Here is a 17,700-nt window from a genome sequence, read left to right as displayed (position 1 = left end):
TAATTTGAAATAATTAGGGGTTAAGAATAATTACTTTTTAGCAAAAGAGACAGGTGATAAAAATAGTATTTAAACAAAATCTTATTCAGTATCAAATACTAAAGACCATAAAAATTCTCAAAATTAGCCAATCACATTTTTTCAGGTAGCAGATCAAGGCAATTACTCAAAACTAAAAGTCCATCATTTTAAAAAAAAGCTGAAGAAAATCAGTTCTTTAAAAGATTTAACTTGTTAACTTCAAAGCAGTTTTTCCAAACCTGAACATTCATGTTAGGTACTTACAGCATGTCCAAGTACTGCATGTGCTATTTCATGGCCCAGAAGGAAAGAAAGTTGATCAATATCGGTTACACTATTTAACAATCCACTGAAAACAAACATTTGTCCATTCTGCACCACAAAGAAAATAATATAAGCAATTAGAACATCATAAAAAAACAAGGAGAATAAATTTAACAACTATAATGCATTTGAGAACATTTACTTACTGGAAGCACAAAGGCATTAATAATTGGGGAATCAACCACATGAATAATCCAATTGATCTGAGAAATCCCTGGAACATCTTTATTGCATTCAATTAGACGACAAAGCACTTCTTTAACAGCCAGGTATCGGGCATCTTTCTCAGTTAGCATATCATTTTTAAATTCTTCCATGTACTGAAAGATTAAAAATTACTTCTTATTTTAAAAGAGCACTACGAAATGCTTACTCTGCTTCATGGAAAGTTATATGGCTATTTATTGTTGAACATTTTAAGTTTTAATTATATAAAAATCTGCATATATTAACCACTCAAATTTCTCAAATCTGAATTATTCATGCTAAGACAATGTGGTTTCTCGCAAAGGAATAAATGCTAATACTAAGATTTTTTATGGATTGAATAGATTGACATCAAAATTTCACTCTTTTCGATTAAACTACAAATGAATACTTAAGTATCATTTCTACTTTCCTAAGCATTTTAGAAAACACTGCCTAGGCCAGGCAAGATGGCTCACACCTGTAACCCCAGAACTAGGGGAGGCCAAGGCAGGAGGATCACCTGAGCTCAGAAGTTCAAGACCAGCCTGGACAACATGGTGAAGCCCCATCTCTACCAAAAACACAAAAAATTAGCCAGGGGTGGTGGCATGCACCTGTGTTCCCAGCTACATGGGAGGCTGAAATGGGAGGACCGCTTGAGCCTGGGAGGCAGACGTTGCAGTGAGCTGAGATCTCACCACTACACTCCAACTCCAACCTGGGTAAAAGAATGAGACTCCATCTCAAAAAGAAAAGAAAGGAAAAGAAGGAAAGAAAGCCTACAGAACTTAAGGTTTCATCTAAGTAAAAAACAAAAGAAAATTACATTCACAAAGCATTGAACAGAAAAACACCCTATACTTAATAAGAAAGTTAAACTACCAAAATAGATATTTCATTAATTTTAAGGTGTTTTATTTACAAATTGAAAGGAAATTACTGAAATCTCAGAACTAATGAGCATATCACTGTCTCTACATGATGCTGATTAAGAAGCCAGATGACATTTTATGAAAGTTTTTCTAGCATCCTACAGAATGGAGGCCTGGCAACAACCGTGAGTGAGCTGAGAAACAGATTTTCTCCAGCCCTACCCGAGCCTTGAGATGATGGCAGCCCTGGGGACAAGTTAACTACAACTTTACAAAGGCCCTGATTCAGAACAACTCCACTAAGCCAGTCCCGGATCCTGACCCTCAGAAACTCTATAAGAGGAATTCAATGATCTAATGGTTTCACTATCAATCCATCAGCAATCCTTCTCTAAGAGTGTCTGTTGGAGTCTTGGGGACCCAGACCAGCTGAATATTCTTACCAGTAAAACATGCTGATAAAGACAGAGAAGTGAGAGGAAATCAATTAAAGTATGACACCACGAAGCCAAGAAAGGAGAGATGTATGTAAGAAGTCATATATTTTGAAAAAAAAAATCAAGATAAACAAAACCAAATAAATCTACAAAACAAAAAAAAAAAAAAAAAAAAAAAGACTAGCCATCATAGAAGACACTTTTTCTGAAGTTATATTCATGAGAGCTCTTTCAAGTGTACTGAGAAAATTAAAAATGTTCTGAAATATTACTTTAACTTTCATAAAGTAGCTGGGCGTGGTGGCTCACGCCTGTAATCCCAGCACTTTGGGCGGCCGAGGTGGGCAGATCACAAGGTCAGGATATTGAGACCATCCTGGCCAACATGGTGAAACTCTCTCTCTACTAAAAATACAAAAATTAGCCGGGCGTGGTGGCAGGCCCTGTAGTCCCAGCTATTCAGGAGGCTAAGGCAGGAGAATCACTGGAACCCATGAGGTGGAGGCTGTAGTGAGCCGAGATAGCCCCACTTTACTCCATGCACTCCAGCCTGGGTGACAGAGGTGAGACTCTCAAAACAAAAACAACAAAAAAAGAATCAACAAGTTAGTAACTTTTCTCCTTGAGATGCATTACAAAGACATTATTTTATAGAATATGAACTTACAAGTAGTTTTTATTTTAAAGACTTCTAAAAAGCATAATTCACCAATGTGAACTGCCTAAAGCAGACAAAAACCCCCACTATTTATTAACTGTTCTGAAGTAGATAAAACAATAAACGTAATTATAGCACTTTATAATATCCCTGTAAGAACATGCGTTTAAATTTCCCTATCACTCAGATATTACATTTGTAGCTAAAATAAGAAAAAAGAAAAATGCATCTATGTCTATATGTATATACATGTACACAGATATACATAAATTTTAAAAAATTTCTTAGCAATATGAATGGTAAAAGATGCACTAATACTAGGCCTGTCTCAATCTTTCCAGAACACTTTCCTTAAACCTGCCTCTGACTAAAGCCTAAGAAACATCTCAAATCTCTGTATATACTCTACTAAAAGAGATTGGTCTTGCCTGGATTAAGAAAAATTTTTATAACTAAGAAAACATTATTTCTTTTTTTCTTAGTAACTTTCCATTGACAAACTCAGAAGTTCATTTGGAATAAAAAGATTTGACCATGCCAGGTGCAGTGGCTCACACCTGTAAACTCAGCATTGTGGGAGGCTGAGACAGGTGGATCACCTGAGGTCAGGAGTTCGAGACCATCCTGGCCAACACGATGAAACCCCGTCTCTACTAAAAATACAAAAAAATTAGCCAGGCGTGGTGGTGCACATCTGTAGTCCCAGCTACTCCGGAGGCTGAGGCCTGAGAATAACTTGAACCCGGAAGGCGGAGGTTGCAGTGAGCCGAGATTGCGCCACTGCAGTCCAGTCTGGGCGACAGAGTGTCTCTGTCTCAAAAAAAAAAAAAGATTTAGCCATGCCAAAGCTGCGAGTGAGGTCACTGGACATGAATTCAACAAATATTAATTAAGCCACAGGGCACATAACATGTATATGTGCTATGAACTGGAGAGAAAATGATGGCCTCTGTCCCGAAGAAACTCACTAGGGTATAAAATGTTTAACTACCCGAGTTATTATACTTTCCAGAGAGGTAAGACTTCTAAATTACAACTTCAGTTTGGATTCAAAAAATATAATAAATTGCTAAAACTGATGTTTGGAGAAAAATGATCTCATATTACTTGATTTTCAAAGTATAAAAATTCTGACAATAAATCTATTTATCCAATAGATATATACTAAGCACTACTCTTACACACTGTGTATTTAAAATAAAACCATAAACAAAAACAGGCAAGATCCCTGACCCCATGAAGCTTAGTCTAACAAGGGACACGGACTATCGAATAAATAATTATGCAAATAATTATGTTACTCTCATGAGTGCTTTGAAGGAAAAGTACGGTATGCAGAGAAAAAAAGCCTAGGAGACCTAACACCAGTAAAGCCAAGCAATGGGCACAAGTACAAATGAGCTGGTTCCTAATTCAGTCGGTATGAAGGATACCTCCTAGGGTCTCATCTAGTCACCTGCGTAACCCAGTCTGGTTATCTCGGAAGGTTTTCCAGAGAAAAGTGGCATTTAAGGAGAAATGTGCTGAGCGGGAGTTGGCTGGGTGAATGCTAAGAAAAGCAATGTAGGCAGTAGGAATACTAAGTGTGAAAAGTCTGAGGCCTTCTGGAAAAAAAAATGCTAATTTCATATCAAAGACTAAAATTTAAAAACAACGTATCTTTCATATTTAAGATACTTTCCTACTTCGAGTGTTATACTAAGCAGTCTAATTAAAAACAATTCTTACTACTTACTGCTTCATATTCCAGTTCTGATAAAAGTCTGAACTGCTCTTTCCCCAATAATAGTAGCTTGCTCCTTCCTGTGATTGGACTTACTTCCAGGTGAGTAAAATAAAACACCACAAAGAGCAATCCACAACTACTCAAACCAAGGAATAGCTTCCATTTATTCTTCCTTATACTTTGTTTAAATAGTTCCTTCTTGTTAGGAGGAAGTGCCTGCCACCATTTCCTTATGCCCCTAAAGCAAAAAGAAAAATTCAAAGTTCTGATCATTACAGCACATATCACTAAAGCTCAAATGCATACACTAGAATTTTATGTCCTCAAATACCTGAATTTGTATATTTTGCTGAATACATCACGTTTCCAATTAATAAAATTCTTAGCTAAATGATAAAGAAATCATCAATGATGTAAAGTTACAGCTGAAAAATTCTAATACTCATCGAAATTTTCTTCTTCAGCTATTTTAAGGATAAATACTAAATGAGATGCTAGTTTACTATAACTACCACTGGTTAACATTTATTACTATCTAGTATATGCAAAATTCTCTCTCTCTCTCTCTCTCTCTCTCTATATATATATATATATATATATGCCATCTCATTTAATCTTCATAATAACCCTGTCACAAAAGAGAAAACTGTTAGGTAACTTGTCCATGGCCACCGAGGTAATAAGAGTAAAACCAAGCAATGAAGTCAATGACATTCCAGAGTCTGACCACTTAGCCACTTAATAGGGATAACTGTCTAATTAATTATGTAAGAGGTTACAGTACAATAAATCTATACCTGGAACTACTATTCTTCCCACTGCTCCTCAGACCTCCAACACAACTTGCCAGTGATTCAACAAGGTACAAGGAAAACTGCCTCAGCATTCATTTTGGAAATAAATAGTGCTCAGTAGCAGAAACTCCACTATCCTCTTTAGAACATGAAAAAGGAGAGATAATAATATCACAGGTACTCATAAGAAAGTGGGAGATTTTGTAGATAACATCTGAGAAGGTCCAATTTCTACCAGGCAACAATACTGTCTGCTGCTTAGCAGTGTTCAGAAACTTTTCTGACAACAGGCAATGTTTTCAATACTGGGACAAACATTTTCCTTGTGAGTTGATCTGTAAAACCACAACAAAAATTTACCATATATACATGATTCTCGACAAAAATTTATTTTACAAAATAACTTCTTAAAGTTCTCTTTGTGACGTGACACACCCCAATGCCTTTACACAAAGTGTCTCAATTTAAAGGGACATAAACCAAACTATCGAGTACACCTATTTCCTATTTAAAATTTACATGACATTATCACTTATTTAAAATGTATGAAAGACATACTCTAAATGAAAAGTTTTAGGTGATCAACAATAGTAACGAAAACAAGAAAGTTAAAAATAAATAATTTAAAAGGATGAGAACACATTAGAAATCAGAAAGAGCATCCCAAGAACCTAGGATGAGCATATTACTTCAAGCAAGAGTCAGTACAGCTGTATCTCCTCTGGGTGCCAACACCAAATCATGAAGAACACAATAAATTACAAATAGAAGTTCTTGGTTTTTTATAAAAAGCAAACTGGTTTGGTTCATGTGGAAGTAAGGCTAGAAGGGACTTCACAGTCATCAAACACAAGAAAGCTTTATGAAGAAACAGCGATTCGCTTTCTTCAGTCTTCATAAAACAAATAAGAGAAAAAGGGTTAAAGTACTATCAAGCTGTGAAAGTTTATTATAAAGGATCTCCAAGAAAAAAAACAAAGATTTGTTGGGAACAGAAGAGAAAAAAAAGCAGCATTAATGATTTAAGAGTTAACTAGGAGTGGGCCCACCCTTATATAAGTAAAGTTCCTCAGTTTTACGATTTGCTGCCTTTAAATTCCACAAATTGAAAAGAAATGTTTGTAAGTACTCTTCTCATATGTGAGCGATAACCAACACTTCTGATCCATATATCCTAAGATCTTGTAATCATAAATATAAGACTTTTTAAAAAATGCCTATACAAAATGTAAGAATAACTTTTTAAAGAGACCATATTTCTATACCATAAATTAATAAGCAGGAAATTGTTTCAGGATTATTAAATCATACATAACAAAATTGGGCAGGACCTACTGTTCAGAAACTTCACTTTGAGCTAAATGAGGGGAGACGGGATCTAACAAGGTTTCTTTAAAAGTACAGTTTTATAAATAAAAAAATTTCATTTCTAAAAGTTAACACAAAATACTAATGCAAAAAGTTAATACAAAAGTTTATTTTTCTAAAAAAGCATTTTACCTGCCTACAATGATTGCAAATAACTTCTGCACTGGTTTAAGAATCATCAACAAGAGAGGAACCGGAGCAGCTTGAAACCGTGGAGAAGTGTGGAAATTCCTAATAGCTCTTACAGGAGAAGGGCTTAGAGGATGCAATACTGACAGACTAGGAACTGCTGTAACTTCTTTTATTAGTAGCTGTCTTGAAAAAGAGTCATTCCATGCAGTACATTTGCTGGTAATCATCCAAATTTCCTTATTTTTGGTACTTGAGAGGCATCCTGTTCTTTTGTTGTTAAAAGTCCTACAAAAATGAAAGTTTCCAGCCAGAAAAGTCCATCTATCACACTGATTCACTCCCAGTCCCTGATACTTATTTACTATATGGTTAACTTGTACTTGATGACAGCCCTGTGAGGTTGATGCTAATGTGTTACATTTTCTCCAGTTAGACAGTGAATTAAATCGGAAGAAAACATGGTTTCTAGCAGCAGACTGCAATCCACAGATGAAGCTCATCTTTTTCACTTGATTACCTGAAACACAAAAAATAAACTATAAATATCTGTGGAAAATATTTACTTACCAAAGTGGGAATATAACACTTATTAAATAGACGTGTCAGCTGTTCATCTAACACATCTCAGGCTAAATTACCTTGGGTTTCAACTCATCACTCCTACAGCAACGCCTTTCAGCAAGATAAACCAGAGTATACATAACATGACATTTACTATGCAATGTGTACTTTAGAAGCTTGAATTTTTTTCATTTCATTTTTAATTTTTAGTTAGGGGAGAGCCATTTTTATTTTAATGGCAAATTATTTGGGCAATAAAGTGGATTAGATAAAAACAATAGTAAAACTTTTATCAGTTTGCAATAACTGGAAGGAAGCATGTAATACGGAAGAGTAAAATCTAACTTATATAAAATGCACTGGACATTAGGCAATGAAGAAAAGTGATCCCTGAGATATGGGAAACAGCCCTGCAACTGTCCTAGCTTATTGCCTGAAGAGTGCTTCCAGGCCACAATGCAGACAGGGTAAACCTAGGTGGAGCCCAGTGGTTCCCCTAAATCAAAGAGATAAGGCTGCGAGGTCAAGCAAACCAAGGTTGCTAGAGCTCACAGGACAGAGGACAAGAGAAGAAAAGAGCTGCACAGAGAACTCTAGAGTTCTGCAGAGAATCCCCCTCCCATATTCAGCTGAATCCTGCCTGGGCATATGTGTAAGAAAACCCCCTGGAGCTGGGAAAGGACCACCTGAAAAGACTGGAGAGAACAATATACAGGGCTCACACATGGCATGGTATAGTGCCTGTCCCCACCCCCCGACCAAAGTGGAAAACCTTATCATTCGTCAAGCACTCAGAAGGGTTTTGCCTCGACATTAGAGAAAGATTAGTCCTAGGCTGAAAGCTGCTGTGACCCCACCTAACAAATATTAAAAGCAACACCCAAAAAGATTAAATGCTTCCAAGCAACAACTGCATCCCAGCAAAAACAAAAAACAAAACAAAAATCTCAAGAACAGGTATTAGGACACAAAACTATTTAGCACTTAACAAGGTGCAATTTACATTAAAAATCACCAAGTATGCAAGAAGCAAGATATGTGATCCATAATTAGAAGAAATATCAATCAGTGGAAACTAACTCCTAAATAAACAAATAACAGCATTAATAAACAAGGATATTAGTTATTGTAACTATAATGCACAAGTTTAAGAAGCTAAAGGAAAATATGAGCATGTTACATAGGGATACATAATATATTTCTTTAAAAGACTTACACTAAATTTTTACATAGGAAAACTATAAAAGATGAAAAACATACTAAATAAGACAATAGCAGATTAACATAATAGAAATAAAGATTTGTGACGTTGAAGATGTATCAATAGAAACCATCTAAAATGAAACGCAGAGAGAAAATACAATAATAAAAAAAGGCACAGGGCATCAATGAGGTATGTAATAACTTCAAGCGACCTAATATTCATCTAACTGAAGTCCCCAGAAAGTGGCGGGGGAGGTGCAGACAGAAAAAAGAATACTTGAAATAATGGCCAAAAGTTTTCCAAACTTGATGAAAACTATAAAACCACAAATTCAAAAAGTTTAACAAACCCTACACAAAGGAAAAAAACTGCAAGGCACATAACTTCTTAAAATCAATGAAAGATAAAATCTTAAACTGGACATCTTAGATGAACTGTATAAATTCATTAAAAAACACAAAAAAGGCTGGGCATGGTGGCTCACGACGTGTAATCCCAGCACTTAGGGAGGCCAAGGCAGGCGGATCACTTGAGGTCAGGAGTTCGAGACCTGCGTGGCCAAAAATGTGAAACCCCTATCTAATAAAAATACAAAAATTAGCCAGGTGTGGTGGCACTTGCCTATCATCCCAGCTACTTGGGAGGCTGAAGCATGAGAACTGCTTGAACCTGGGAGGCGGAGGTTGCAGTGAGCTGAGATGTCGCCACTGCACTCCAGCCTGGGCAACAGAGTGAGAGACTCTGTCTCAAAAAAAAAAAAAAAAAAAACGAAAAACACACAAAAAAGTACATACTCTGATTCCATCTCTATAACATAAACTGCAAAAAATGCAAACTAATCCATAATGACAGAGAGATCAGTGACCGCTTGAAGAGTGGTAGGAAAAAGGGCCAGGGGAAGGGATTACAAAGAGTAGCGCTTGCCTGTAAACCCAGCTATAATTGGGAGGCTGAGGAAGGAGAATCACTTGAACCTGGGAGGTGGAGACTGCAGTGAGCCAAAATTGTGCCACTACACTCCAGCCTGGGCAACACAATGAGAACCTGTCTTTAAAAAAAAAAAAATCAACAACCAAAAACAAACAAAAAACCCAGATTGAGGGAATCTAAATATGAATTGAATTTCAAGTTGTTTTAGGTAATTATTATTTTCTTAGGTGATAATATTGTGGTTATGTGGCTATTTTATTCCTGAGATACTTGCTGAAGGATCTGTTCATGATAAATAAAACTCACTTTCAAATTGTACAGCAAATGTACACACACAAAGGACATAAAGTTAATACATAAAATATCAGCAATCATTGTATCTCAGTAATAGTTACATACGTGTTCCTTAAATTTTTCCTCAATTTTTCTGCATGTTTCAACACCTTCATATAAAAGTTGGGGGGAAAAAACATGTAAAACTCAACCTAAGCTAATACGATACTATCTAGAAAGATCCTTCAGGACTACCAGTTTTAATAAATAGTATTATATCTATATCAAACTATTTGAAAATTACTCAAATTTATTTTTTATGTAATTCATACACCCTGCCCTTGCACTGTTAATGTATAATGTTAATAAAGGGCATGCTAAGTAAAACATTAACTTTGAGTTAACCCTTTTTGAAATACTACCAATTTTAAATTCGTAAAGTCTAGGCTGATATATAATAGTTTGACATTATTAACAAGATACTTTGTTTTTACTTTTTTGAACCAAGCTGAAAAGTGGTAAAATAATTTAAGCCTAGAAATCATTTCAAAATTCATATTGGAGTAGCTAGTAAGGTTTTCAGTGGCTAGGGGGCATGTGAGTTATGCAGCACAGAATATAGTCCTGCTCTCACGGAGGTTATAATCTAGTTGAGGAGACAAAATTGAACCTAAGTAAGACTATAAGGGGATAATAAAATTCAGTTATTAAAAATACATACTGTATGCATTTTTAAACAGACATCCATGAGTAGCTGAAGAGCTCAGGAAGGCAGCAATTATTTTCCACGCCATTTAGACAGATCAGAAAGAGAAAAAACAATGGAAAGAACTGTTTTCAATGGGAAAGTGTATTAAGGTTTAAATGTAAAGTCTTCTAGAAGTCAAACTGCAAAAACAACACAAGCCCACTTTCTTTCCTCGACCTCATATCTGATGATTTACTGTAGTAGATAAGCTTCAGACACTTGCCCAAGCACAAATTCTTTTCCAAATGTGCTCTCACAGCCTCAGTTTAGCGGATGGGCCTAGTTGGCCACATTCATCCCTAGCAACCCCTACCATTTTCTACAGAACTAGGAGTAGGCATTTGACACTAAAAAGACTTTACATAAAACAGTATCCCGCACAGGAATATAAGGGCATGTGTAAGTTGGGTCTACAGCAGGTGCTATGGCCAAACAAAGCAATATGTAAGCAAGAACTACAAACAAAAAGCTTTAAAAAAAAAAAAAAAAAAAGGATCCACAGAAGAGACAATGGAATACAAGTGCAGACAGAAGATAAGTGAGAGACCACGAAGCCAGAGTGAACACGAGAGAATAAGACCTCCCCGTTTCCCATGAAACCACATTGTACTTCCTACACTTAATTGAGCTTCATGAGCTTTGACTTTATCCCCAAAATAATTCCCTTTCTTCAATAAGTTTCTGTATTCTACAAATAAATGATCTCTAAGACGTTTTCATGGTATAAAACAGTTGCACATTTGTTTTTGTAAATCGACAGCATTTTAATATTATACATGTTGTTTACTGGAACTAGCTGAGGGTTCCTCCTACACTTTGCAAAGCCAAATTTACTACTTTTCAACATTTAATCAGTTCCAGAAATACTGGATTATCTCTACAGCAACTTTAGCATCCAAAATATCTCAGCCCACATTAAATCAGTCATGTCAATTCCACCTCCTCCTTATCTCATTCTAGCCTTTCCTGGGCTCTGTGGTCTTACGGTGTTGATCACTACACACCTAATCTCCCTGCCTTATTTCACCACCAACCCCTCCCACTCCAGTCTGACCCCGAACTGCAGCTAAAGCACTATTTCTAAAATGCAAACCCCAGCAACAGAATCCTACCCCCACAATTTACATACAGTCCTACCCTGGTAAATACCACGTAATCATTTAAAAAATGACATGGTGATCTGTAAATATTTAAAAGATAGCAATCTCTGGCAAAGGGATACACAAGTTTAAAAACAATAATAAATGCAACCTAAAAACTTCTGTATAGCAGAGGTGGCAAACTCAAACGTTTAAAGAAGCACCACACAACAGACCTTACTGCAATGATAAAAATGTTCATGTCTGCACTGTCCAATAAGGTAGCCCCTACATGTGGCTACTGAGCATTTGAAATGTGACTGGTGCACCTGAGGAATGAAATTTTTAACTAAGTTAAATGGCCATACGTGGCTAGTGTCTACTGTATCGCACAGCACAGGTTTGTAGGGTCGAGGCAAGTGAATATCGGTAAAGCAATATTGATGTGAATGCAGATTCATGCCCATCTAAAGGAAGTGCAAACAGTATGATGGAATTTGAACTTGCTGTGGCCAAATGATTCAAAACTTTCAAGGAAAGCCAGAATTTCAGATTTTATGTGAAATTTATCAATTTTTAAATGTTGGCAATGAACTTAAAAAATTTTAACGACCTTAACCAAACATTCAGATTTTGTATTTTTGACCTCTGAACTGTATTATTATTCATTCATTCTGAAAATGTTTAATGAGTGCCCACTAAATGCTAGGCACCATTATGAATGCTAGAGATACTGCAGAGAACAAAATAGATTTAAAAATCCCTCCCCAGTTTGCAAAAATAGTAATGAGAATATGCGATAGTATATACAAAAATAAATCTGAAAAAAGATACACCAAACTATTCACAATTACTTTGAATGGCAGGATGGTGGTTAAGAGGAATTATTAGTATTTTCACTTCATATATTTCTGTGCAGTTCAAATTTCTACAGAATGTATTATTACTTTTTTAAGGCTCCACTCAGGCAACTATTTCTGTAATTTCCATTGTTTTTCTTTTCTTTCCTTTTTGCGACAGGATCTCACTTTGTCTTCGTCCAGGCTGGAGTGCAGCAGTGCCACCTCGGCTCACTGCAACCTCGCCTCTTGGGTTCAAGCAATTCTCGTGCCTCAGTCTCCTCAGGAGCTAGGATTACAAGTGTGCGCCACCACGCCTGATTAATTTTTGTATTTTTAGTAGAGATAGGGTTTCGCCAAGTTGCCCAGGCTGGTTTCGAACTCCTGGCCTCAAGTGATCTGCTCACCTCAGTCTCCCAAGGTGTTGGGATTATAGGCCTGAGCCACCGCACCCAGCCAACCCAGTTAATTTTCAAAAGTTTTTCGGTAGACACGGCGTGTCACTATGTTGCCCAGGCTGATTTTTAACTCCTGGGCTCAACTGATCCTACTGCATTGCGAAGTTCTGGGATTACAGTCATGAGCCACCAAGCCTGGACTTCCATTGGTTTTCCATGGCTTTCATAAACTCCTTCATATGGTGAACCGGGCCCTTCTACTACTTCTCCAGGCACCTTCCCCAACCCTCCTTCACCCATTCCTAAATTCCAACCTCCCTGATTTACTTACACCCCCCAGAAAAAGAAAGCTCTCATCTCTATGTCTATGCACATCTACTTACACTGCTTAGCTCTGCTCATGACAAGCAAACTCCTTCTCATTTCTCATGACTTGTGTAAAAATTTTAAAAAAGAATCCTACTGACACAGAAGGTATAAGCAAAAGCCCCAACACTACACGTATATAATTAAAACCATTATCATTTCTATCACTGACAAGCAAGTGTCATTTTGAATAGAAACAGTGCCTGATATTTTGCAATCCCCGGGTTATCCTGAAGAAAGGGTAAAGAATGAGGGAAGAAATCTATTCATGCATTTTCAACGAGCCAATCACTAGACTACGGAGCACATAAGAAAAAAAAAAAATCAGGGCTGACACATTCTCTTCAAAGAGCTGTGGCGGGTCAACAAACATAGCTGGCAGACTTCTAGGATTACAAAATTAATGATGTGGGAAAATTAAACAATTTGGATTGTTAGCCTCTAAGAACATTTCAGATCCTTAATTCTTTAAGTACCATCTCAGAATGAGCAAGTGCAGCACTCACTGGCACTTATTGCTGAAGCCTGGAAGACAGTTTTAACAACTCCTGCTGAAAATGACTATTTCTTCTCTAGTTTCTATGGAAACAGCTGTCAGATTGGCAAAAATAGGACATGTACTTTAAAATAATCATTCAAGCAAAGTACACACATGATGGAAGGCTTTAAAAAAGAATTGGACGGCAGCAGACTTGGTTCTGAAGCTTCCAAATGTCAGACTACACCCCTTCACCCCGGCTGAGAATGACGGAGATGAACCTAAATCCTTTTAGCGAGGGTTGCACGGCCTTGATCAACGCCTGAATGCCAAATAAGGGATTTTCATCTCCCTGGACTACAATTTCTTGTTGATGATTGCACGGCACAATAAAACTGTTGCTCCACACACAGATGACATTTACAAAGTATACAGTGAGTTCTCTAGACGAGTTTACCAGGAAGTTGTTATAACTCCCCGGAACTGCTTAGACGGGGAAAGTTCTGGTTTGCCCTGCCGAGTTAGGCTGGAAAACGTGTTCAATTTCTCCTGGAGAGTGAAGGGGAGAAAGAGACGGATGCCCGACGCGGCGGGAGGCGGTCCCCTCTGGCGGAGGTGCCCGGTGAGCCGCCCGAAGCCACGCGGGTGAGAAACGCCGCTCTGAAACCGGGGCCTCCAATGAGAGCAGGCTGAGGGGGAGGGCAGGCGGCCCCCGAAAGTACTGCCACAAGGCAGACACACGCGGTAGCCGGCGTGCCCCGGGCCAGGCGAAGGGAAAACCAGGCTCTCCCAAGACAGATCCCCTCCGTCTCCCGCCCCCGCGCCGCGCCCCTCCCCTCCACGCAGCCTAGTCGCCCACCCACGCCTTCTCCCGTATCCCCTTCCCCACGGATCCCCACTCCGTGCCCTGGCGCCCCCGCAGGCGCTCTGCGCTCCATCCCCTCCCCACTCCCGCACTCTGCCTCCTGCCCTGGTCACGAGCCTACTCGGAAAAGCTGGGGAAAGGCGTCACCGTGAGGACTGACTCAAGCAGAAGCGAAAGCTGTGACACCTCCGACCCGACCTATGCGCAGGCGCGCACCCGCACTTCCTGCCCGCCACACCGGCCTGGGCGCCCTTCGCTCCGCCCACACCGGGCAGTCAATACAGCCGCCCAGAGTCTTTCTCCCAGCGGCCCCGGGCCCCGCGCGGACTGCGGCGCTCTGGCGCCCCCGTGTGGCTTAAGGAGGGACATGGCCCTGGGCTGGGCTGCTTGCCTGGGGACAACTTTCTCCTGTCCTTGGTGAGTTGGGTCCTCTAAAGAATGATCCACCCAAGAATGTGTCCGTTGTAGTCTCTAGGGCAGTACCGGCCAGAAGGGAAGAGACTCGAAGGCTGCCAACAGACTAAGGCTTCCTGGTTCTGAATCTGCATTCATAGAAATAGTCTTTGGAGTGTGGGAACAGTGCTTTCATATGATTTTTGGAGGGATGCATTTTAAGAATGATGAAATATAATCTTAAATGTCTGGAAGTTAAAGTAGCTGGCTCCAAAATTATGTGTATAGTATGTTTCATTCATTTCACCAAGACATATTTATTGAGCATCAGCTACATTTTAAGTGCCAGGGATGTAGCAGTGAACAAGACAGACCTGTCTTTCGTGAAGTTTATATCACAGTGAGGAAAGACAGGCTATTTAAAAAAGAGTGTACAAATAAGCAAAATACTGGATTGTGATGGATGAGTAGTGAGATCCCATATTAGTTTATTATGTTTATACTCTGTGCACAATGAAAACATCTCAAAGGACATACACACTATGAACAATTCTAGGTATCTCTTTTGGAAATTTTGTAAGTTACTGTTTCTTTTATCTTATGTGTACTTTATGATTTGCCTTTTACTTTGAAAGGGATATCCTGGAAAACCCCTGACCACTGGATCCCTAAAACCCCAAGTAGGAGGTTCTTCAGTCTCCGTACGGTTTATCTCCCAGCCTTTGGAGTGCATGTGTCTTACCAAAGTTTCCAACGTGCTAGCCACCTCTTGCTCATCCTACCTGATTAGCATAATGTCATTGGTGAAATAGATGGATGTGATGTGCTCTGGAATTTCCAAGTGATCCAGCTCCTTTTGGACTGTGCAGAGCCATTATGTCATTCTCCTGGATCCACCTGATTTCCAAAGGGGCCAGACTGGCAAGTTAAATAGAGATACGACAGGGATGACCAACCACCCTTGTATACTTTAGGTCTTTAATTATGGCATTAATCTCCACCATCATCTCACTATCCCCTCCGATGAAATACCGGTTTTGATTTGTTATCTTGACTTGGAAAGAAGGACAGCTTCAGAGGCTTCCCATTGGCTTTCCGCACCATGATAACTCAAGACCAAGGACCTTGAGCTTCTTATCAATGTGGAGATTGCTCCAGCTGCCCAATATGTACTCCCAATTATGCACTCAGGAACTAAGGAAATGACCACTGGATGGGTCCATGTATTTCTGGACCCACTGTAAGCTGGACATGATCCAGGACTCTGCTTATTACCTGATCCCCATAAGCCCCCACACTTAGAGAGGAGCCATGTGTGTTACACACTTTGGGTGTCTGGGTAACACCTGTGAAATGTCTGAGTATTCCTCTTCCCTCAACATAGATTCAGTTAAGAAAATGGCCACGGGACACAGACCAAAGAGCAATCATTAATTACAGTAAATATTTGTTTCAGTATTGCAGGATTCTTCTTTTCAGGGACCCAACAACCTCTTAAGTCAACAGATTCGGTGGTCTCAGTGTGAAGATAGGCTCAGGTCTGAGACTTGAGCAATGAGCAGTGCTTTTTATTAAACAACTGCTCCCTGCATAGGGTAAATAGCTTCTTGTCTTCCTCCAGTTGTAGATGTTAGCAACACTATTGTTGGCAGCCCATCTGTTTTTCCCCTAGGGAGACCTTATGCTATTAAAGCCCTCCACAACCTCCTGTGGATCAAGCCCTCTTGGCTGCGCCTCTGCCCTTGCCAGGTGTTGCAGTAATCTCATCCTCTGGGGTCCTCATGGTTAAAGCCACCACCTGGCTTCTACTACTTCAAGATCCTGTTATCCCAGTGGATATTATCAAGCCCAGCCTCTCCTACCTTCATCCCTTCCCTTCAGAGGAACTTCTTAGTGATTCTAGTGCCCCTCACGCCAGTGCATTCCCCATGGCCATAGTAGATGATGCGTCCTCTGGGCCTCCCATGAAGCATTCCCCTCTGTCTGCCTTCGGGCTCTACACAAAAAAAAATCATTCAGGCAAGTCCACGTCCCTCAGCTCCTCTGTCCTTCCTCTACCATTTCCAAGGGCAATTCGGGCATTCCTGCTTTACTCTGCATGGACCATGGCTTTCTCTCAGCTTCTAATAGTCACCTAGCAGTGAGTTTACCCCATCTTCTAGAGTCCCAAGTCCCGAGAAAGTGCCCCAAGACAATGAATTTGTATTTAGCCAGGCTTATTGTGGAACAGGAATTAAAAGAAATTAAAGAATGTGTAAGCAGAAACTCAGTTCTATGTAAGAAAACCCAGTTCACCCTGAGAAAGAGAAAGAGCTGGAGTCCTTTAAAAATTAACTGTCTGTTTTTCCGTGGCTAGTGAGCCTTATCTCTCCCTTTCCCAGGCATTGTGAAGACACTGTTTCTCTAGCTGTGCAGCTGCAAGGTCACTAGACAGATAAACTCAAGCCATAAAACATGCTTTTCCTTGAAAAGTTAGAAATGATGTAATGCATGTCTCAATTAATTAAATAACTGTCTTTGTTTCTTGCTTCTGTAACATGCTTCTCCCTGCACAGATCTCCCCCAGCCCCATGAAATGCTTAAAAGGTAACTTGACTCTTTGTTCAGGGCTCAGTTCTTTGGATGTTAATCCAACTGGGCCAGTGAGCCTCAATAATAAATCCTCCTCAACCCCTCAGTCTCTCTGATTCCTTATCAATCCCACCACAGTTCCTGCCCACTTTGATCAAGCACCTTCAGAAATCCAATTCCAGGGGTCCTCTCCTGGCTCCTGCTGGTACATGCTAAGTAGTTCTTTTGGCTCCTACATTATGCGATCTTCCTCCTCCCACCTTACCAGGCCCAACACATCCCCAGCTGGGTGATGCTGGAATTTAACCTGAGTTATCACCCTGGCAGATATCTAAGAGGAGATGGGGCAGCTCCTGAGAGGGCACCTGTTTATTCCTTATGCTAGAGGCTTAACACTGCCTTCCCACATGAGGGAAGTGTTAGCTTTGACTAGGGAAGGATCAGCCACCTCTGCAAGCTGTCAGGGTCTGCAGA

At 39.5% G+C, this 17,700-nt stretch overlaps 1 protein-coding gene across 8 annotated transcripts in view; it reads right to left on the bottom strand.

The window, feature by feature from the left end:
* OMA1 (OMA1 zinc metallopeptidase) overlaps nucleotides 1-14,511 on the bottom strand; it is a 68,708-nt gene extending 54,197 nt beyond the window's left edge. For 2 of the 8 annotated variants that reach the window (XR_002725467.1, XM_023187607.1), the window contains exons 1-5: nucleotides 10,211-10,677; nucleotides 6,522-7,038; nucleotides 4,237-4,465; nucleotides 492-665; nucleotides 286-393 (exon numbers count right to left, since the gene is read on the bottom strand). Coding sequence is in view for 7 of the 8 variants with exons in the window: in XM_023187607.1 (XP_023043375.1) it covers nucleotides 286-393; nucleotides 492-665; nucleotides 4,237-4,465; nucleotides 6,522-7,038; nucleotides 10,211-10,283 (1,101 nt within the window). In the remaining variant the exon portion in view is untranslated. The other 6 variants (XM_023187615.2, XM_023187610.1, XM_023187642.3 and 3 more) reach the window with 6 other exon arrangements.
* Nucleotides 14,512-17,700: the final 3,189 nt, after the last annotated feature.

The sequence above is a fragment of the Piliocolobus tephrosceles genome, chromosome 1, assembly GCF_002776525.5.
Source record: "Piliocolobus tephrosceles isolate RC106 chromosome 1, ASM277652v3, whole genome shotgun sequence".
NCBI lineage: Eukaryota > Metazoa > Chordata > Mammalia > Primates > Cercopithecidae > Piliocolobus > Piliocolobus tephrosceles.
The sequence above is the reverse complement of the archived record's forward strand: the minus strand, read 5'-3'. Positions and strand labels throughout refer to the sequence as shown.